Source organism: Lepisma saccharinum, chromosome 26 (assembly GCF_977018435.1).
Source record: "Lepisma saccharinum chromosome 26, izLepSacc3.1, whole genome shotgun sequence".
NCBI classification, from domain to species: domain Eukaryota; kingdom Metazoa; phylum Arthropoda; class Insecta; order Zygentoma; family Lepismatidae; genus Lepisma; species Lepisma saccharinum.
In genome coordinates, this window is record NC_139254.1 from 3,750,102 (window position 1) to 3,765,978 (window position 15,877).

General features: G+C 38.0%; 1 protein-coding gene across 17 annotated transcripts in view; it reads left to right on the plus strand.

Annotated features, from left to right (window-relative positions):
* heph (polypyrimidine tract-binding protein 1 heph) overlaps nt 1–15,877 on the plus strand; it is a 1,248,713-nt gene that overhangs the window by 1,213,412 nt on the left and 19,424 nt on the right. For 7 of the 17 annotated variants that reach the window (XM_083112799.1, XM_083112794.1, XM_083112798.1 and 4 more), the window contains 7 exons: nt 1,489–1,578; nt 5,201–5,266; nt 7,104–7,237; nt 8,454–8,513; nt 10,998–11,031; nt 11,759–11,851; nt 13,932–14,148. In XM_083112799.1, the coding sequence (XP_082968925.1) occupies nt 1,489–1,578; nt 5,201–5,266; nt 7,104–7,237; nt 8,454–8,513; nt 10,998–11,031; nt 11,759–11,851; nt 13,932–14,148 (694 nt within the window). The remainder of the gene's footprint in view (nt 1–1,488; nt 1,579–5,200; nt 5,267–7,103; nt 7,238–8,453; nt 8,514–10,997; nt 11,032–11,758; nt 11,852–13,931; nt 14,149–15,877) is intronic. The other 10 variants (XM_083112796.1, XM_083112804.1, XM_083112805.1 and 7 more) reach the window with 10 other exon arrangements.

Below are 15,877 nucleotides of genomic sequence, written 5' to 3' on the forward strand. Positions count from 1 at the left end.
ATTTAACTCGCTTCACCTGAGCTTTTCCATCCACAGAAACATTTTTTTTTTCTCTCCTCTGTAGGTCATGTATGGTAGATAAGTTTGCTATGTGACCAGACTCGAATCAAAGTTAATATTATTTTGTCGACAAACATATAATTCAATATCCGTGAGCATAGTGTATGGGTTTGAGTGTTTGGTATTAAACTGTGATATTCTTGAAGGATTGGTTTCATCATCTCTGTCGTGGCAACGTTTCTGAATAATTTAGAATTTCTCATCTAGAGCATTGAGGATATTTTTGGTGGGTTCATTCTACTGTTGTCTGGATATTTAGGAAGAAAAAGGTTAATATGTTTAACAATTGTTTGATGAAATATCACCATGTTACAGCATGCTAATTCTTGGACCACCATTCATATGATCTTGTCTTTTTATCAACATTCAATCTTTTCAGTTTAGTACATTTCATATACTGTGCCTACAATTGCACAATTTATTGTATGAAAGTAACATTTAAACTTTCAGTACAATTTGAAGTAACTACTGGGCATTGGAAACCAGGCAAAGAATAGTGAATTTCAAATAATTGTACTTTAAAATGAGTATGACATTACTTTGGGCCTGATGTAATTTGACTCTCATTAAGTTGATAACCAAATAACGAACCAGAACTATCAGGCTGTTGGTAGCAGCTAATATCTGATTCCAGGCAAACTTACAGATGTAGCTTTTATAGTTTGGAAATGGCAAGGGGGTAAAGTGGAAATTGTTGCATGTTGTCATTAAACTTGTAATGCACAGTCGTAGCCATTTAATTTCAGTTTTTTTTACAGATAGTCTTGAATACCTGAGTTATTAGTGGCTGAAAGTGTCAACCCACAAAATCTGATTAGAGGGCTGTGGAACTATGCCAAATATCTAGGGGGAGAAAACCTATTGATATGAATATTCTCTGTAATGCTCTGAGAAATTCTAAACAAGTGTAATTCTTAGAACAATTGGTATTTTTAAGAATCTCAAATTTGGTAAATTGAAGACTTGAAAGCATTACTGCAGTCTTGATTCGAGGGTGGTGTAAAAATTTGAAACGAGCTTTCAGTAGATATGGATGCGAACGAACATGGGCTAGAGCTGTATTGCAATGTTATTTTATGTCAAAACAATGTTAGTTCGAATTTGCTCGGTACTTTTCATACATATCAAGAGTTTTTCTCATTAGTGTGGTACATTATTTATTCTCTTAGAAGTTTCGATGTGATGTTGTAGAGTAATGTTCAATATAATTTTTGAGAGAGGTCATCAATATTGAGCATGCCTTGGTGCTGCTTTAGACCAGATTCCACTGCAGGTCATGCGCCCACTTTCGTTCAGGCTCCATAGTAGACTGTACATCTCCCCGTACACTACACGTACATATTATCTCACCCTGATCTGTTATCCTCATCATCTTGTCACCAATCATCGTTCAGCCAGCCTCATTGTTGTGTAATAATACATTGCTAGGTGCTCCTGGAGTGTTGGCTTCACCGTTCGCAGCCATGCATGGACTTGGATCACCCCTAACTACGCCCTATGGGTCATCAGCTGTAGGAGGTAGGGATAAGACATTCACTAATAAGTACCTCTCATGCAACGACTGTTGTCTTCTCGCTTTTTATCTTCCCCTCTCTCTTTCTCTCCTTCTGTCTCTCTCTCTCTCTCTCTTTTCTAACAATATTTCAGAAAGATGCAGCCGTGCATGTGAAAACTTTGAAAAGCGCTGCAGAAGTTATGGTTGTGGAATATTCTGGAAAGATTAGAATTTAAGTAGACATAGCTGTGTGTGTTCATTCATGTGTGGTGTAGACGATGGGGTAATACTTGTGTTTGGTGGTGAATAGCAGGTTGGGTTGAGAGGACAGGTTTCCCCCCATGATTTGTTGTATGTAATGAATAATATGTTTGATGCATATTGTATTGTTATTGAAGGTTGTGCAACGTGTAGGTATGTCACAATGTCAAACTAACAACCAACCAATGCATATCGGCTATCAAGCATTTATGCTTCTTCTATTCGTCACCGAATTCGTTCACAACAGTAAAGATATTGCAAACAAGAAATTGCTAGGACAAATATCAAATTCGTACTTTGCCTTTTTGTTTGTTGTAATGGTTGATCAGTAGAATGAAATGTTGCATGATATGGAAATCATGTAATCTCAAGTTTTCCAACATTTGAATTATAAATTATTCATTAGCAGGGCACATAATGCAATTTTTTGGCTTGAACATTACACTTTTGTAAAACTAATTAACCCTCCTTTAGGCATGTGGGGTACCTGTGCAACACCGTGAACTATACTGTACATCAGTGCTTTGTGTAGCTAACATTTTTTTTCTTCATCTTTGTTGTAAGCTCAACTTAACTGTTTTATTCTGTTGCACTTCTAAGCCACATAATATTATCAAGTTGATGTCAGTTGCTTCCTTAGGGGACTAGACATGTAACAAGAAAATATGAAAGTGAGAAAGATGGAGCACAAAGCAGATTCAGGTGTTATACAAAAGTGGGTTAGTGAGGAAGGGGAGGATGCACAGGTGTGTTAGTGACTAAAGTAAACGTGACACTGCTTTGGTTGTTACGTACAGTAACACCCCGAGTTACGTAAGTAATGCATTCCGTAAACCTTTACGTAACTTGAATTTTACGTAAGTCGAATTTGTAAATTGCTTAAGAGTAAGTTCCTATAAACTGCAATATTTATTATTATTATATATATGTATATTATTTACACAGTATTATTTTATAAATAAAACAACATGCAGCAATATTTACTCGGATATGAACTATAAAAGTATGAAAAATGTAAAAAAGAATATAAAAAAAATGAAATCACACTTTTCATATAAAAAAAATGTCTTGTGACAGCCACGTACAGTTATTACTATGTAACTGCGAATTTAGGTGTATTAGGTGCATGGATTATCTCCTAAGCATGTGACTGAAATTAATTTTGTAATATTACGTCACTTAGAAAGTGCAGCTGATCTTAGAAGAAAGACTGAAAGAAGGATCTGCCTGCATGCACGGTATAAGTCCTGATGTATTTCATACCTTAAAGGTAGTTGAATGGTTGGGGGACAGGTGCACCTCATGCACGCATGCATGTTACAGAAAATGACGTGCCTAACGCAGGGTTAACATAAGTATGGTAATTTTACACAGAAATCCTCACGAATAAGCATTTCTTGTTTTCAACATGCTCAGAGCAATTGCTTATTCATTCAGCCTTGCACTGCAATTTTTTTTTATTTCATTTTTTTTTTATTTCCCAAGTATGAAATGGAAGAGAGGTTAGTGGTGCATAATGTAGGTTTGCTGGTGTTGTTTTATATTGTTTTTTTGTTCATAGTTCAGACAAACCCGCTCTTTAATGTTAAAATGCAGCAGATGGAGTTTCATTTCTTGTTGCCGCTCACAATGACCATTGTGTGTACATTTTAGGGCTCAAAGACAGGTGAATAATGCATGGATATTTTCTTCCAGAGGCCAAAACCATAAGCACATTCCAATCTACATAATACTGAAGAAATTAAGTGAAACATTATACACTACTGGAGCTCATAAGATTATTTTTTTCACAGATTACAAGTGAGAAGATTGGAATAGTTCTTTGCTTTCACTATTCTTGTTTTATTGCAGAAGTGTGAGCAGTTTTTCTGCTAGAACAGCCAATGTAATCATGATAATGCATTAAGCAGTGTTTTTGTGTGTGTTGTGTGTGTGTGTGTGCAAAGACAGCTGGTAAATGCCACAAATTGGGTTGATTCCACATTCTGAAATATCTTAATAGGTCATCAATACGCACAACAAATCTCTTATCAATTAGAACGAAATTCATTTACTGCCCCCACACCCCCCTATACGCCTTCATGGCGTGGTGCTATGCACAAGGGAGCACTTTACCCTTTTTTTTTGCAACTTTGATTTCCATTAAGACTGCAGTACACATAGACGAACCTTAGCAGTTTCCTTTGTTAATGGAATATTTTAAATAATAATAACCTGTGGCATGGCGTAACTGCCTCTACGGGCCAGTGCCTACTTACCAACTTGGGTCATCCAACCAGTTATGGGGTGGCATGTGGTCAGCAGGACAAACCACCACTTGTAGGTTTCCATGACTGGGTTACGCTACTCATTTGTAGCTTCCCAATTTCCTCACAATGGTAGGTGACGACCAGTCCAATACAAAGGCCGAAATATCAGCAGAAAAGTTGTTACGCTTCCCCTACAAGACTAGAACCTGCGTGTGTCCCATAGCCGGGGCCCAGAGCTTGCACCTTAGCTGCAGAATATAATTTGTGGTGCCCCGAAGGCAAAATGAACATGAAATTCTTTATGCCTGCTGTACTGTTGGCTTGCTTTAGTTTTAATCTCGTCACATTGTTTTAATGACTATGTTAGTTATCTCCACCTGCCCCTGAAGTCAAAAGTATTGCAGAGTATTATTTTTTGTTGAATGATTTGGTATAATAATTGCCCGCGTCATTCTCAATGATCTTCAACCTGCTGAAATTCATCATCAGGAGAGATAAAATGAAGCTCTGGTGCATGGATCCATATCCAGTAAAACTTTCTCAGGGATTATGTCTTGTTTGTGTGTGTACTGAGTGTCCGTTTATTGACGTTGTGGTAATCTTAGGTTTTGGATGTGTTTTACAGTGTTCAGGTGTTTTTAAGATAGAAATATGTTCCCGATTTCCTAGACCTAGACCTAAAAATTGGGAAATCATTTCCCAAAATAAGGATCAAGATGGATTTTTTTTCCAGATACCCATTCCAACATTACTGTATCCTACACAACCCTTTTCTGCTGATTATAATCATTGTATTTGATGAAGAGGTTCGTCAGATCGGTTCCAGATCTTCAGGGATTGAGAGCTAATGCCACACATTTTCATAGATTGAAATGCAGAGATGCATCTGGAACCTATTTTTATGTTTATAGTATGTGAGGAACCTGCTTAGGTGGCAGATCAATCAGGTGCTGTATTCCCCACAGTCACGCTTTCGATTGACTGTCACCATCCTGACCTGGTCCGATTCAAGTTGTGTCTCCCTGTAATGATGTGGTCCCAGTAATTGCATAACCTTATTGATTATCGTATTTAATAATGCCATGGCTCTCATTTTGCCAACCTCAATGTTTCTAGATCAAAATTATTGTTATAGGTGGCATGTTCTTTCCATCGTTGTTCAACGGTCATCCTGCAAGGAAAGATTCAAGAATGAATGAAGGTAATCATTGACGTAATGTCAGATACAAATTTTATTGTAGGCTAATGTCCCTGAATTGTGTGAAGTATCCATGGAGCCTTAATGCTGAAATGCCCGTAAGAACTTGAATAATGAAATGAAATCAAACATACTATCCCAGAAGTGACCTGAAATAAACCTAAGTGTTTTCCAAGTCTTAACAATACAAACATGCCTGTTTAAACAGAGAACTTCCTTGTAATGTAATCCACAGGGAAGGAATTTAACCTTGTTTTTGGAAGTTCTAATTTGTGGTCGTACTACTGTAATTACAAGTAATAGCAGTCACAGGGAGCATGGTAAAAATAGAAGAGCATTGAGATGAATTCATGAAGAGAGCAGACATTTGTATTGAGAAGTAAAATAAATTTTGCTAGAAGAATGTTTGTGCACTAAGAGTTCTTGCGGCCTCACCTGCAAGTATCCAATAAAGGTAATCATCTGCATAAATACAATGCTCCACAGTCAGTGTATTCTCATTAATCTTACAATTCTGGCAATTGCTTTGTACAGGATGAACTGGTGTGTCTGAAAGACCTCGTATTGCAGTCATGACACTTTGGTGACAATGGTTCTACATTAGTATGTATTGTTAATTGGACATTGTCTAGTGCTTTAAACTATACGTATTTTAACACTGAATGTACGGCCGTGAGAATAGGCAGCTGGGCAGAATTGCACTGCTGTCTCATATGGGAAAAGCAAAGCGAGAGCGGGACAAAAGTTGCCGATTCCTGCGCAAGTGTGTGGCAACGTCAACCGGGCTGCGTTACCTAGCTCGAGCATCAGACAGACCTCTCTCCGGGGCACTTTCGAGTCCCATTCGATACAGAGCTGGTGATTGAAAGTTTGTTACAGGCCCCAGAAACAAGAGTCCCATATCTACACGTCATACTGCTCTTATACCTTCAAACACACGGGGTTGTGCTCCGATGTGGCAACAGCGCGAACTTCTGCCACCTGCCGAATTTAATGGTTGTGTTGTTCAGTTGGAGTTGGCTAGATCATCCGATATGTAGTCAACACACCGGTCTGTCATAGGTTTCATTCTCACCACTGGCAAAAGATATTTATTTGTTCTTTTGAAGACTAGAGAAGCGGTGCTTTCTCAAAACGTAGTGTTACAATAAGTATAGTTTAAATCACTAGACTGGTGATTCCCAACCGGAGTGCCACAAGATATTTTAGGGATAATAAAAACAAACTTTTTGGGGAAGTAGGTAAAAGAAATATTAAGTCGAATTACAAAACAATGGATGTATTTTTGTCCTTTTCAACTTCATATTTATGCGAGCAAGACTTCTCTGCTCTGGCGACAAGAAACAGACTGCATAACCTTCAGGATGATATGTATGTTTCGTTGTCAACTGCAAGACCTGTTATCAAACATTTGCGTGTAGTAAACTGTATTCTATTCTGATGTTTGTTCCTTATATTACCTTTCAATAAATGAATAACGTTAGTACTGGAGTAGGTATTTATTTGACAATACATTTAACTTGCCCCTGATAACATATTCCACTTCAATTTAAGATCAAAAATGGAAAAAAATTATTCAAACAAGGGTGCCTCAAGTTATGAATTTCATTCCCAAGGGTGCCACGAATATAAAAAGTTTGGGAATCCCTATACTAGACAATGGATAGTGTCCAATTAACACTCCATGTTAATGACATACTTTGGGCCTGTAACAAACCCCCCCATGAAAGTTCAGAATCATTACAACCCAGTCGCATCCATGAGTGTACATGCATCAACCATATATTTCCATCTGTGACTGCATTTTTGCGAGTCAGAACTAACATTTTCTTATTTGTAGCAGCTGGTATGCCTTTGGCTGGATTTCCAATGCCTGGAGCAGCAGCCACTACAGCTTTGGGAGCGGCAGGGATCCGTCTGCCTGGACAGCCCCAGACGGGCTGTGTTCTCCTTGTGAGCAACCTGAACGAAGAGGTTCGTAAAATAGAAACTTAAATTTTTTTAAGCAGTTCTCTTTCTCTTAGTTTTTCTCGGGGACCTTCCAAAGTAATTTTCTATCTTTGAAGTTATTTTGTGTTTTTGAGGGCATGCTCAGAATCTTCAGGGTGCAGATATGAGTTTCTTACACTTGGGAAGCATGCTTCTTGTAGTTTTTCAAGAATACTGTGCTGCACAGTTTACGTGCGTGCCAAGGGAGCTAGGATTTAGATGAAATAACCTGGAAGTAATTTGTATAGTTTTTGATTTCATGAAAGGGTTTGATTGGTTTGATTTTAAATTCTGGGGTAGTGTTCTTTGATTGATTGATTTGCTTTATTTTACTTTGCTTTTTGTGCCATTTTTGGCTAATTTACGAAGATTGAGATGAGTGATGACATGGTGAAATTGATGAATGGACACTCACTAACATCCATGCCCAGGCCGGGATTAGAAGCCTGGGCCCCTGGCATTGTAGCGCAATGTGCTAACCACTCTGCCACGGGGACCGACTAGTGTTCTTTGATTATAGTTTTTCTTGTTAGTGATAATTAGCAGTAAATGCTATGCAAAACTAGTTTCTGGCAACAAAATAGCTGTGGATTTAGCGTGCTAGGTGCCAAAACTTTGATAGACCTCCTCAGTGATGATGTAGCTAGCACTGATGCTTTGTGATGAAGGGATCTCTGGTTCGATTCATTATGAAGCTGCATTACACTCTAGGTCTTGTATCGATTTGCCTGTGGCCTCCCTGATGGCATAGTGGTAACGTCATCACTTTGCAATAAAGTGGTCTCAGGTTCGATATCCAGTGGAGGCACATGGCACAGTGGTTCGGATCCCACTTTTAAACTGTAGGTCTAGTCCTGATTAACCTTTCTGTGCATAAAGAGGACATGTAAACTTTGGTTCAATAATGTAATTCCACACTGACAATACTGGTTTGTCATTAAATGCAGTAATTATGGGTGGACTCCTTAAGAATTACCAGTACCGATAACTGATATTCTGCGGATCCAATATTAAATAATAAGTTCCACAAGGAACCTGATTGTATCTTTATATTCACTCAAATGGACAAAATTTCCAATGCATTACAATCTATTTTTAAGAATATCAAGATCTGTAAATTTATCGGCAATTTTGCCAGTACACTGATATATTATATCAGCTGATACTGATACTAATCAGTCTGTTTCATCCATAATATTAGGATGCGGAGCCGGAGGAGGTCCAGTCAGAGCATGAGGAGGACCCGGGTTCGATTCCGAAGGTGGGTGAACTGAGGAGGGAATATTTCTAAGTATCCTGCGTAAACTCTCTCTGGGAATCAGTGGGTAACTGTAAGAGAGGGAGTTGAAATAAACCAGAGTATGGTACTGATCACGTCACACCCCTATGGTGCAATGCACAGGGGATATCTTATCCCTGTTTAAAGTTAAAAATTAAATTAAGATTTGTTCTGCTACAGGGTACAGTAGTAACATTGTTGCCACCGCTGAAAATGTTAGCTGGGGGATGTTCGGAGGAGCCTTGGGGAATGCTTCGCAAAAATTCAGCCCCTCACTTGATTGTTGCCAGAAACTGGACAATAAAACAGGGAAATAAATTTAGTATAATTTGATTCTACCAAGTTTCTGTATTATATTTCGTAATGGTTATCCTATATCCCACCCCCACGATCTGGTTTCTTTCCAAGATGAAAATAATTCACATGTGCTTACGTAACCTTCTCATTTCCTTGGTTGATATGACTTGCATGCTTCTTAAGTACAATAAGTAATAATATGTAGCCCAGATACTTTTTTTCCCCTCGTAATCCAGTGCTTCTGAATTTTTCCAAAAATATATTGCCAGGGAACAATCTGCTAGCTTAAATGCTTTTAAACGACTACCTTACTTGTTAACTTTCATCTTACAGACACCGTAAGAAATCTAGTTTATTTTCCTTTATTATTTCTAGCTTTCATTCACAAAAAAGAGTTACAATTAAGATTGAAGTTAGCTTGAAAAATGAAGCCAACATAGACATAATTGTACACCGGCTGATTCAAAAGTCTATGACTTCATTATTAGTGCAGACAGCAAAAAATGGAAACTGGGGGAAATTGTTGGAAATCTTTAATCTAATGTGCTTGAATCTTCGAAGTAAAATGCCTTCTTGCCACACCCCTTTTCTGTAAAGGGGCATGTGTGATGTTGCAAAACTATAGTGTTGTAGGTAAATGAAGAATTGAGGAGGATAATTAGGATTTGTCTGCCTGTACAGTACAGTTTTGTCATAACGTAAATGCCCCTTTTTGAGGATGAAACTTGTGGCAACAAGGTATTTTCCATTCTCGTTGAGATTTGTACCAGTGTACAACCTCGACGATGCATTCTCTATGTTGAAAATTCAGAACATTTCCAACAACTTTCCCCTCTTTCCATTTTTTTGCTATCTGCATTAATAATAAGAGTTGTCTTATGGTATTTTTAGTGTGTGGCACTGAATTAGAAGTCATGGTACCAATCAGAAACAAAATATCGTAACAGAAATAACAAGTGATAAAAGGTACAAGGAAGCACCATTGAATGAAGAGAAAATTCAGCATAAGGAACTTACAAAATGCCCTTGAACTGATATTAATGCATGCCACAAAAGATTAACAATTGTTCACAGGGACATGTGAACACATTTTATGATATAGAAGGTAATTTCACGTGCTCATTGCTGCTAATAAAAGTTTTTTGGTCATCGATAAGCTTGTGGAACGTTCAATAGGATGGTGTATAATTTACAGCAACAGGCCCCCAGGGCGTTATGGTCAACATAATGTGCTATGGACCCAGAGCTCCCTGGTTGAGATGGACGTTTTATCCTACTGACAGTTTGTCATTGAACATCAGTGTTGCGATTAAACTAGAAGTAGAATAGCCACGTAAAATAATTTAAATTAAAGAAAGAACCTTTGAGGTATATGGAGTTAAGAATATTGATCAGGTTGCACAGGTGCAATTTTACTGTCAACATTAAGTTTTTGTTTGTAAAATTAATCATCGGTTATTAACTTGAAAGATGACCAGAGTCCAGGATTTTTAACGCGAATAGTGAACATAAAGAGCAGTTCTACATTTCACTTGAACCGTTGGAAAGTTCCAGGTTCGCTTCAATGGGAGAGAAACATGTACAGAAGCTTGCCAAGACAACTACGTTAGTTTATATTTGGCACACGGGCTAGTAATTTGTGAACCTTTGTATTTTTTTTCCCACCCTTCATCCTAAATGTGGTGGTGTGTGACATTTGATACGGTGGAGGAACTTGTGCATTGTGTAAATTGCGTTGCTTACTCTGTGAGTGATTTACCAGATTGCATACAATGTTCAGGTGCCAAAACAGTGATTGGATTGTGCGTGTGACAGAATATGCATATATAAAAAAAAACTCTTGTTACATGTATTGTATAATCTAGCTTTTAAAAAAAACAAGGACTTACATTTGTTTTTCATTTCACCAACAAATTGCAGGCTCCTAAGTGTATGATAAATGTTTTAAAAATTTAGAGAAGAAAACCTTTTTTGAAAGTAATATTAATTCAGTTGGCAAGGTAGTTAATGTTGCAATTTCTTGATGTTTTTTTTATCTTTCTTTTTTTCCACAAATCTTCTCGACTGACTCTGCCGGTGTGCCCTCTGGCTCGCAAACTTGGAACTGCAATCCATCCCATGTTCCCTGTTCTTCTTGACTACGCAAACTCTGCCTTCTCTCACTCGTAGATGGTCACGCCTGATGCTCTTTTTACCCTATTTGGTACGTTATGCACACGTCTTTATTAAGTTTTAATATGTTTTTAATTTTTTTCACATGATATTTGTCTGTAGTTACGTAGTCTTGGGAGATTTCCTCTCCCGTTTCTTTCGTTATTGTTTACTGCATGCCCTACCTTGTAATTTTTTGAGAAAAAAAAAGTATACATGTGAAGTAATAAGAAATGCTAAAGCTCGTAAGTTTCAACTTTTTTAATTCTTAAAAATTATCATTTCTGGTTTATTTTTGTTTTAACTATTTGTGAATGGGTTAGCTATAATTGGTGGGTGCTTTTAGTGTAAATTTGACAGCTGTGTGCTTGTTTCATAACATAAAATTCATTCCATCTTTTACTAGCTTGTACTTTTTTTCAATATCCAGCTTGTAGTCATGTGGTGTTCTATTACCCTTTATTTCGTATGTATGGATGTACATATTACGTTCGTACATACACCACCTGCTACTTCATGTGTGTTTTGATCAAGAACTGTAAAATTTTCCCTATAAACGCTTTATTTATTCTTCGGTTAAGCGAGAGTATCTTCTACAGGAGCAAGAGTAAATTCTGTGTTGTAATTCTCAGTATTTTTTTCGTGCGTGTTTGTGTGTGGTATGGTACTACTAGGACAGGACGGCACGGAAAGTTTCTGATGCGGGTAACGGCTAATAATTTTAAGTCCATAGTGCTGATGTGCGTGCATGTTTCAAGGAATTTGGTTAACTTTTACAGGTGTATATGGGGATGTTCAACGTGTGAAGATACTGTTCAACAAGAAGGACAGTGCCCTGATCCAGATGTCGGAACCACACCAGGCACACCTGGGTAAGGAGTTTTCTTCAGTGAAGAAGCTGTTTTCATTTTGTAAGCTAGTGACAATCTGATGAGATCACATTTCGTGTGAACCATATGGTGAAATGTTCATTGGTAATCCATGTTTCCATGTTCAACGAAATGCTAATAAGCTGACCAAGGCAAAATATATTTACACTATATACATAAAGGTTGCACCCTCTTACAGGGTCGTCTTCAGACAAAGATTCACAATAAATTTATATTATATTATATTTATATTGTGAATCTTTGTTTGAAGAAGACCCTGTATGAGGGTGGAAACGTTAGATTTATATTGTCTTATTTTACAATAAAGTTGGCCTTGGTCAGCTTTAGTGTTTTATGAAGTGCACAAAACTTGAAAATACATTCTGTAATAGCTTTATCATATAGTGGAACCCTTCTCTTACTTTCTACATTTTGACCTTCCTGGTCAAATGAAGCAAATTGTTACAAATGTGGTGTATCACGGGGGATTAAGCTAGAACTACAACCTATTAGTTGTAATTTTTTCTCATTTAATGACATATTAGCAGCCCACATAGTACTCGCAATGATTGTACAAAATCACAATTTAAGAATATATAAGGGAAAAGAAAATGTTCCAATATTATGTGACAAAAGTGAATGCCTTGATTAAAGGGCAGTTATTTTAATATTCTGATTACCTCATACATGAACCTGTCTAGGGCTGAGCCGATCCTCTTACCGATTCCCACCGTTACCAATACTTGAATATTGCAATGATTAAAATTGGTTCAAAATATTGATCAATATTGGGGTGTACATTTTCTTCTACAATTATATGTATCAATTTACCAAGAAATTTGCTGTAGAATATTCAAGAATTACATCAGAATATTAAAATAGATATATTAGGTAATCACAAAATATAGTTTTTCAAGCAAAATATAAAGAAAGTTCGAATTTTGCATAATTTTCAGGATAATTATACTCCTTAACAGTGTCACGTTCCATTTTTGCGGACCTCCTGAAAGACCAAAATGCTAGAATAGTATCGGCTGGTATTGGTAGATTAATTCCAACCTATACTTTCTGATACCAACACCTTTTCACTTGCTGTTTTTACCTGTTTTGAATTCTCTGTTGGTGATACTGCAACAGTAACTGTTGCCTTTGATGATTTCACTCTGAGCGGGATTTGGTGATGTACTGCATAGAAATTTAAGAGAAAAATGCATAAGACAATTAAATAGAACATGCAGCTCGGATTTGTCAACTTCAAGAGTGAACGGTGTCTGTGGATGGGAGAGCTGCTATGTGATTTTGGAGTTTTTCAAGATTTTAAAGATAGGAGTAGAGTATGAACTTCTAATGGCTAATGTTTAGCTATGTCAGGATTAGTTCAAGAGGGTATTAGCCGAGTACAGGTTTAGTGTTTTTACAACAATTAAAAACATATCCTTGAAAAATTAATGCAGGTGTGCACCTGTTCACAATAAATAACACAATTGTGTATTTTTTATAACATTATCATGAATATTGCATGGTGCGTTATCAAAAAAAAGCATAAATGTTTCTTAACCTTCCCATTAACACAATACTACAGTAGAGGAGGAAATTTGATTTATTATTCTGCAGTGTGTAAAGATTATTATTTCAAAATCCAAGAGACAGAAAAGTGGCATAAAATAATTAACAAAATATCAAACTCAAAATATATTACATTATATAAATGTTGCTACATATAGGAAATGGCTGTTTGGGTGGAGATAAAAACATTGCAGGAGACAGACTAGAGGCAATGCCAGAGTTTCTGGTGGCAATGTTTTTAATAGAAGCAGCTTCAGTACCAGTGACTGGAATTAGCAGTCACATGTGGCAAACCATGAAGCTTATTTCATTTGTGGGCATCTGTATCTGTAAGATGGGGCTTGTCAGATTCCCACAGGGTTGCTGTAAAAGTCAACTATGGATTCCTGCTGATATTTTAGCTAGTTTTTAGTACACCAACATGTTCAAAGCTGTAGGCAGCTTAAATTAAATTCTTAAAGCTGTTCTCCAGACGTGGTTTTCTCAGTGTATTGATGTATGTTGTTCTTCCTTTCAGCAATGACACATTTGGACAAACTGCGGGTATTCGGGAAGCAGATCCGAGTGATGCCTTCGAAACATCAGGCAGTTCAGCTTCCCAAGGAAGGGCAACAGGATGCAGGGCTTACAAAGGATTATTCCAACTCCTCTCTTCATCGTTTCAAGAAGCCGGGAAGCAAGAACTATCAGAACATCTACCCACCATCATCAACACTCCACCTTTCAAACATTCCGTAAGTCACCATGATCAGAGTTTTTTTTACGTACAAAGCCAGAAATGGGAGTCCTGTTCATTTCTCACTTGATGTCTGATGCTTTTACGAATTTTTTTGATACTTTTTCTCATTGATGGCCTGTAAAGCGTAACTCCCACTGAGATGCCGGAAACTGCACCACCACGAAACTACGAGTGGAAATTCCATGTGCCTTTCTGAGGGTAGTCCACCGATGTACCACGCTGAACCACACCACTAAGTGGAATATTTTCCATATTCGGCTACAGCTAGGCCGAGCATGACGCTTGCCAGAGCTAGATGAAGAGATGCGGAATTCGCTAGAGGGCATTCGGAAACACAGCAAACGGAAATTATCAACCCTAGAAACCTGCAGACATCTGGCATGGGAATTCCCCGTGTTTCGCTGTAGTGGGCGAACACCATTTGATTTCAATAGAAGCAGACAACAGAAGTTCTATTGCCACATTTCCCCGCATCTCAGTGGGCGATATGCTTAAATTGATCAGTTGTACACAAGTATTATTCCCTTCTGTATTGAATTTTGGCACACTTCCAATTTCTTTTCCTTCGATATAATCCCTTAGCGGAGCTCTGGAAGTCTGCTTGGAACATTAAGCTCCGTGTAAGCGATTGGAAGTATACTGCTGGTCCTGAATGTATCACCAGTTCGGCATCTTTGACCCAACCCCAGAGGAAGCCGACCGGAACAGTATCTGGTTTCGAGCCACCACCTGTTTTTCGGCAAAGCGCTGTCGTCGCTTTTGCCTGCAGTGTTCAGGCATCCATTCATTCACTGCGACGTTTTACTCCCAAGGTCTTTATATTGCATAAAAAAATAGCAAAACACAATAACACAACCTAGCAAAGATAGAGAACCGCAACCTTGCGTTTAGAAATCTCTAAAGAAACTGAATTAGCAACATCTCATTTAGTCCACATGGAGTTGACGAGAGCTGTCATTTCTTGGACAGACGCTATTGGTGGGAAAGGTTTCAGGGGACGATTTATTGCACTGCAGGTGGACCTGACATGTGGTTGTTAGGGGGGAAAACTGATCTTTCGGAACTTTCTTTGAAGTAAAGTGAGGTTTCTTTGGGGACGACAACTATAAACAACACAGGGTTTTCGAGAATGAATGGTGAAGTTTGTGAGGTTATTGTGAAAGACTGTATACATTGAAAGTTGATTTATTAGGTTCAAGTACTGAAAAAGTTTCTTCAGCAAGCAAACCAATGATTTAGGAACTGAAACAAATTAGTCATTGACTGAAATACATTCTGGACGACATTCCTACGTTAGTATAAGCTGCAACTACATGTTTTCCATTGTTGCCTTGTAATCAATCATTCCGTTGAGCATGCACCTTCTTTAGTCTGGGAGACTAAAGATGTCACCATTCCAGTGTAGTCCTCTCACTTTCGATGCAAAGAAATGAACCCAACTTTCATCGCCAGTGACAATACGAGGAAGAAATGCCTCACTGTCATAATGGCGCAAAAGCTTCCTCCACACATCAACACGTCTCTCCTTCATTTCCGGTGTCAAACGTTTCGGAATCCACCTCACACACACTGTCCTGAACCTCAGTATGTTATGACCAATATGGTGCACTGATCCTACCCTTATTTCCATCTGGGAAGCAATTTCACTGACCCCGGTTCTCCCATAGCGAGTCCTCCACTTGAGCAATGTTGCTTTCCGTGACTGCAGTGACAGAGCATCCTGG